At 42.4% G+C, this 7339-nt stretch overlaps 1 protein-coding gene across 1 annotated transcript; it reads right to left on the reverse strand.

Moving 5' to 3' along the window:
* Positions 1-6536: 6536 nt before the first annotated feature.
* On the reverse strand, positions 6537-7333 carry LOC125541321 (NADP-dependent glyceraldehyde-3-phosphate dehydrogenase-like). The gene is made up of 3 exons (XM_048704765.1): positions 7177-7333; positions 6936-7052; positions 6537-6828 (listed from the first exon to the last, which is right to left on the reverse strand). Exons 1-3 carry the CDS (start codon positions 7282-7284, stop codon positions 6715-6717), a joined length of 339 nt encoding a protein of 112 aa, XP_048560722.1. The 5' UTR covers positions 7285-7333; the 3' UTR covers positions 6537-6714.
* Positions 7334-7339: the final 6 nt, after the last annotated feature.

The following is a 7339-nucleotide window of genomic DNA, read 5'->3' on the forward strand; positions in this document are numbered from 1 at the left end:
GAGATTTGAAATGTACACACACGAATTTTAGAGAAGGCTCGTCTGTGATAGCTCGTAACAACGCACATGCTTCTACGCTAGGCCGTGCTTTCTTCTTTCCTAAGTTTTCCATCAATGGTGTTATCCGAACACGCCACCATTTCTCACCAATCCTCCACCAATCTCCTGCCACCGGCATGAGTGGGGATAAATAAAAGCCTATGCGACGACACACCATATCGCGTAAACAGAGCTAGCGCAATCTGTACCATTCCAAAAGGCATGCCACCCGACAAAGTACCGCCTCTGTCATCAACCTCCGGTCGGAGCAGGCCAGAGAGCAAGAGCTTGTGCAGGCGGCCCGGCCCTTTGAGGTCGATGGCGTCCTCAGAAACGAGACATATGCCATCATGCTGCGTGTAATCACCAAGATGGAGCGAACACTTGGCGCGGAAGCGCGGAGAGGCGGGGGCACGCATGACAGCAAGAGCGGTGGCGCACCGCAGAGCAAGAGTGCGGTGCGCCGCAATGCAAGAGTGGATCCAACGCAATGGTTTTTACTTGGTCTTATTTAGGATTATTCATTTTCATTATTTATTATCATTTCTCTTTTTACATTCTTAAACTTTTTTTAATTTTACGAATATTTTGTAAATTGAATATGTTTTTCAAATTATCGAACATTTCCAAATTTTCATTTTTCTATCAAATCCAAGAACATTTTTTGAAAATTTGAACTTACAAAAAAATCTTGATCATTTTTCTAACATGAGAACATTTTATTAAATTCGTGAATCTTCTTTTAGAATTTATGAATATTTTCAATCATGATTTTCTAAAACAATTGGTGAAACTTTTTTAAAATATGCAAATAATTTTGAAATTCATGAATTTGTTTCAAATTCCTGAACTTCTTTGGAATTTTGAGATTTTTCCTAAAATTAGTAATTTTTCTGAACTTCTTTCATACAGTTCTTGAAGCCATGGATTTTTTTGAAAACTATAAAAACTGGTTCCGGTTTATTTGTTGGACGCTAATGGTCAGCACCGAAAGCGCCGAATAGGGGGCGCACCTATGTCTCGCTTTACGTGAGCGTAGGGTAGCCTCGCCTGAGGGAGCACGAGACGGGCCGGGCCAGCTCGCGGGAGGCCACACCCTCGTCTTTTTCTGTTTATTTTTCATGTTTTTATTATTTATTATTTCCTTTTGTTTATACTTTAAAATAAATATTTATATTACAGATAACACTCTACATAAAACATTTGAACAAAGTTAATCTGCATTTTCAAAATGTGTATAGAGAAATGTTTCTCTTGTATATGAAAAATATATACCAAAAATATAATGTGTCTGAAAAAAGTTGATCATGTATTTTAAAAATGTTACTAAGCCTTTGAAAAATATTTAATCATTAATTTATAAAATGTTAAACGAGTATAAAAATGTTTTCCTGATGAATACAAAAAAAATGTAGAACATGTATTAAAAAAAATTGAAGCTGAAAACATAAATTTGAAAAAATCTTGATAGTGTATCAGAAAAATGTTAATTATATATTTAAAGAATATGTTAGCCGTGTATTAAAGAATGTTTCTGGTATATACCAGAAATGTACAGTGTTTATGGAAAAAGTAGTCATGAAACACAAATATTTAAACATATTAACACCTATTTAAAAAATGTAAACATAAAAATATTGATTATGTATAAAAAAACTTTAGTCATATATTTAGTTTTTTAAAACATGTGTTAAAAATGTTGTTGATATATACAAAAAATGTACAATGTGTATGAAAAAGCTAGTCATCTAACATAATTTTTTTAATGTTAATCAACTATTTGAAAAATGTTAAACATGCATATATAAAAGTTCCTGGTGTATACAAGTATACATAACATGTACAAACGTGTATGAAAAATGTGTGCATGTGTTGAAGAAAAAAAATGGAGAAAAACATTGAAACTGAGGAAATGGAAGAAATAAACAAAACAAACACCTCAGAAAGGAAGAAAAAAAACCCCGAGGAAACCATGAAAACTCGTAAGGAAACAAAGAGAAACCAAGAAAAACAAAAAAGTTCGAAGACAAACAAAGAAAATTCACAAAAACTAAGAATGATAAAAAAACCAAAGAAAAAATATAGAAAATAAAAAGAAAGGGGAAACCAAAGAAAGAAACAAAAGAAAACTAAAGAGAAAGAGCAACCGAGAAAACTGTAGAAAAAACACAGCAGAAAGAAAAACTGAGGAAGAAAGAAAAGAAAACCGAAAAAGAAACAAGAAAACCGGGGAAGAAAAGAAAAAAACCAGAAGAAGATACAAAACAAAAGGAAACAAAGAAAACCGACCCAACAGTGAAAACTGGAGAAGAAATCCACACAGAACAAAAACAGAAGAAAATCACGAACAAAACCCAGCAAACAAAAACCTAGCGAATGAATAGAAAATACACATAAATGGCCCGGCCCAGTAGTTACAGCGTGGGGACAAAGCTTCAGGCGAGATAGAAGCACTCGCAGTAAGAGAGATATAAGGCTAACTACAATGCGACGACCCAAACAAACGGCAGTTTTGTTCATTTTTTATCCGTTTGCGTCAGTTAGACGGACACAAGCATCTGTTTGCGACTGCTGGCATGTAGATGCGCCCAACGCAGATGGACGCATTTCACAAACTTAAAATAAAAATATATTATGTTACCTCCAAAAGTCATGGCAGTCGCCCCATACATTAAACTTAAACTTAAACGCTAGATCTAGTAGTGGCCGTCGCCGTGGTCCGCGATGAGGTCGACGAAGGGCAGTGGCTGTCATACATGGCCGGACGGTGCATGTGGCTGCTGCTACACCACGGCCGATGCAATGGTGACGACGACCACGTATCTGCACCCACCTGCACAGTCGGGACGAACATTAATTCCGGCATGCATGGCACCGTCGATGTCCACGTCCAGGACTGCCCCATCAATGCTGGGTCCCAGGGCACGCCTCGCGGCTCCAACGACCACATCCTCTGGATGTGGGACGACTACATCGCCTGCAACCGACAAGGCGAGCTGCATCGCCAGGACGTTCTGGTGGCTGACCTCGTAGTCGAGCTTGGACTCCTCGAGCACCTTCTTAAGGAACTCGTCCTCCTCTTCGTTGCGATGGCGATTGTGGCGGGGACGGCCATGGCGTACGCGTGTGCACCCATGTACGGCCGCACGTACGAGGTGGGGTGGGGAGCATGCACATTGGGTGGGTGGGAGCACGAGCACGAGCCCATAGTGTGATGGGAGCTCGACCAGCCAAGAAGGTCTATCGCCGCATGTCGTGCTCGTCCTCGAACCACGTGTTCCATAGTGATGACTCGAGGGTGTACCTCAATTCGCGGAGGAGGTCTGGAGGCAGCTGGGATGGCCGACGGTTGATCTCCAAAAGATGAGCGCGGCCGCTGGCCGGGATGGGAGGCATGGGCATCCGATCTAGGCTGAGGTTCCACCCGTTTAACAGTTGTGTGTCGCCCCACAACAATGGGGTGGTCTAGAGGCTTGTGTCTGCGTCAGTATTTTCTCCGAAGAGGAAGGGATGATGCAGCACAGCTACGGTAGGTATTTCCCTCAGTGATGAGACCAAAATTATCGAACCAGTAGGAGAACCACGCAATACTATGTAAACGGTACCTGCACACAAAGAACAAATACTTGCAACCCGACGCATAAGAGGGGTTGTCAATCCCTCCGGGGCAAAAGATAGATAAATTTGTAGTAAGGTATTTTGGGGCTTTTGGAATAATAGATATGAAAATAAAGGAGGCAAATAATATATGAGAAAGCAAATATGATAAAGAATAGACCCGGAGGCCGTAGATTTCACTAGTGACTTTTCTCGAGAAAAATAGAATACACAGGGTAAACAAATTTCTGTTGGGCAATTGATAGAACTTCAAATAATTACGACGATATCCAGGCAATGATCATTATATAGGCATCACGTCCAAGATTAGTAGACCGACTCCTGCCTGCATCTACTACTATTACTCCACACAACGACCGCTATCCAGCATGCATCTAGTGTATTAAGTTCATGGAGAAATAGAGTAATGCAATAAGAACGATGACATGATGTATACAAGATCTATTCATGTAGGAATAGACCCCATCTTGTTATTCTTAATAGTAATGATACATACGTGCCATGTCTTCTTCTGTCACTGAGATTGAGCACCGTAAGATAGAACCCATCACAAAGCACCTCTTTTCATGGCAAAAAATTTGATCTAGTTGGCCTAACTAAACCAAAAATTCAAAAAAGAAATACGAGGCTATAAGCAATCATGCATATAAGAGATCAAAACTCAAATAACTTTCATGGATAAAATAGATCTGATTATAAACTTAAAGTTCATCGGATCGCAACAAACACACCGCAAAAAGAGTTACATCAAATAGATCTCCAAGAGACCATTGTATTGAGAATCAAAAGAGAGAGATGAAGTCATCTAGCTACTGCCTATGGACCCGTAGGTCTACAATGAACTACTCATGCTGTCATGCATCATTGGAGAGGCACCAATGAGGATGATGAACCCCTCCGTGATGGTGTCTAGATTGGATCTGGTGGTTCTGGAACTTGCGACGCCTGGAATTGTGTTTCGTTGACTCCCCTAGGGTTTTTGGATTTTCGGGGTATTTATAGAGCAAAGAGGCAGTGCGGGAGGCCATCGAGGTGGGCACAGCCCACAAGGGTGCGGCCGGGCCCAGGTGGGTTGTGCCCCCCTCGGTGCACCCCTCTGGTACTCTCCGGCCCAACTTGTTCCTTCCGGTCCAGAAAAAATTTCCAACAAGTTTCGCTGCGTTTGGACTCCGTTTGGTATTGATTTTCTGCGAAGTAAAAAATAAGCAAAAACAGCAACTGGCACTGGGCATTATGTCAATAGGTTAGTCTCAAAAAATGATATAAAGTTTTTATAAAATGATTGTGAAACATTCAAGAATGATAATATAACAGAATGGAACAAGCAAAAATTATAGATATATTAGAGACGTATCATGGTCGTGTCGCAGTAGCACTGGCACACCTCCACATTCACGTACGGCCGCTACCGCGGCGCAACAGGCGACGAGATCCTCCTCAGCCCTGACGAGCAAGACGACGACCTGGCCTCATGGTCGTGCTTCCCGGACCTCCTCAGTATCCACTTCCACATCATTGTGGCCGGCGGTGAGCAGTGCAGCCTAGGGTTTGTCCGACGCGTGAGGGCAGGGAAGTCTGTGGAAGTGGACTGGTCGGTCCACACCCACGGGCTAGGCATTAAAAAGGACCCCGGTAGGGTGGCTGGGTGACTGACATGCGGGCCCTTTCCACGCGCTTGGATTAAATGGGCTTGGTGGGAGGTGGTCGGCTGGCTGACACGCGGGCGGAGAGCGAACACCGAGATGACACGCGCACGTCCGTCTAGTGTCTGTCTGGACGCAAATTCAACCCAAATTTACGTCGAAAATGCGTTGAGACGGACACACAGCAGACGGATTTTGCATACAAGGCTACGCGTTGAGCCATGGCATTTATATGCATGGACCCAAACAGGCATGAACAAACCAAATGGGTCCCTATGTTGAAGTTGGCCTAACTCCCACCGAATCATATCTCCCGAGCAGAGGCTTTGTAACGGGAGTCGGCAATAACCCCTATAGGCTGCTATAGTTACTTTTAAAGGAAAGGCGTACGCCTGACTTTACATATAAAACTACCAGGCAGGGTTCACCAGAGACCATACAGTCCAAAAGGCTGCTATAGTTACTTACTTGTGTTCTAACACATACGGCCCAACAGATATATTTGTTTAAGCCAATGTTTTTAAAAGAGGTTAATTGAATAAATGCAAAGAGAGCCTTGGCTCAGTGGTTGGGCATGCGGTTGTGCAGCCTAAGGATCCGAGTTCAATTTCTAGAATTGACAGGTGATGCACAGGAGTTTTCCTCCATTTATTGAGAATCAAGTTTGATGTGTGATGGAACCACTCAACCACTCATCAAAACATATTTTGATACTCATTTAAAAAATTCTGAGGACCATGTTTATCTTGGTACTCATACTAAAATGGCTGTATGCATCCCTAGTTGGTGCAGAGGTCGGGGAAGTGAAATTCTCCTCTATTTTTAATTGGCTGTGTGCATCATAGTTATGCAGAGGCCGGATGTAATGCTTAAACCTTTTAAGTAATAAAGTGTTCCCTTTCAAAAATCGAATAAATGCAACTTGAATCGTGGCGATTCCGAGAAACGCCACTGCAATTTTCAAAGTTTGAAAAATGCCACTGCAATTTTTGCAAACTTTGAAAAACGCCACTGGAAATGGCATTTTTCAAAGTTTGGAAATTGCGGTAGCATTTCTCGGAATCGTCAGAATTTGAGTGACATTTATCCAATTAACCCTTTTAAAAGTGTGTTTCCCGGGCAAAGATGCCAATTTCATCAGCACGTAAGTATAGTTTTGATTGGCCTCTTTGCATAGTTTTACGGCATTTCATCATCAAGGAGAAGCGTGCAGAACAGTAGAGCCAACAAGATTCGTGCTTGCTCTCATTCTGTTTTATTTTTTAAATTTTTACTGTAAGACAGCCAAGGTACATGCAGAAGCATACAGATACCGAGATACAGATCTCCAGATCTCACGTGGTTACAAAACATTTGAATTCTCTACACCGTACTCGTGTGCTTATACAACGTCCGATTCCTGTACATGAACGTCTCAGCCCATGGTGTAGGACGGAGATGGGAGGTTTATGACAGTGCTCTTCACCTTGGTCATCATGTTTATGCTGTTGGTTATCCCCTGGGATCCTATTCCACTGTCCTTCAGACCCTGCAATCCACAGAGACATCACATCATATAGCAACTGGAAGGAGAAAACGAAGTTCTCGGATCAATTCCACAGCGACGTCGAGTCGCGGACACGGTAGCGACGGTACCTGGAAGGGGAAATGGTCCGGACCTCGAGCCGGGGCGGAGTTGATCTGCACAGTTCCACTCTCCATTGCATCACTGATCATGATTGCCTTGTTGATGTCTCTTGTGAACACACATCCCTGAAATACACAAACAATAAGCATCCAAGATTCATAATACGTAGCTTCAAAAAAATTTTAGGGGTATATATACATGATGAAAGATTCATAATAATTTGCTTTCTTAGTGTATAGATAAGTAAACCTGGAGGCCAAAGTTGCTGGCGTTACAATGGTGAATGCCTTCCTCGACCGAGTTGATCCTGATCACGGGCAAGACAGGGCCGAAAGGCTCCTCCCAAGCGATCCTCATATCAGGCCGGACATGATCCAACAGCAACGGCCAGATGAGGTTGCCTTCTCTCCTG

The sequence above is a fragment of the Triticum urartu genome, chromosome 2 (assembly GCF_003073215.2).
Source record: "Triticum urartu cultivar G1812 chromosome 2, Tu2.1, whole genome shotgun sequence".
NCBI classification, from domain to species: Eukaryota; Viridiplantae; Streptophyta; class Magnoliopsida; order Poales; family Poaceae; genus Triticum; species Triticum urartu.

Bases quoted from the DNA above. Each gene is read 5' to 3' on its own strand.
- LOC125541321 (XM_048704765.1), bottom strand. From the start codon at position 7,284: ATGAGGATCGCTTGGGAGGAGCCTTTCGGCCCTGTCTTGCCCGTGATC. The intron at 7,053-7,176 runs GTTTACTTATCT...TGTGTATTTCAG, and splicing joins CCAGCAACTTTGGCCTCCAG to GGATGTGTGTTCACAAGAGA. The intron at 6,829-6,935 runs GTACCGTCGCTA...TGTGGATTGCAG, and splicing joins CGGACCATTTCCCCTTCCAG to GGTCTGAAGGACAGTGGAAT.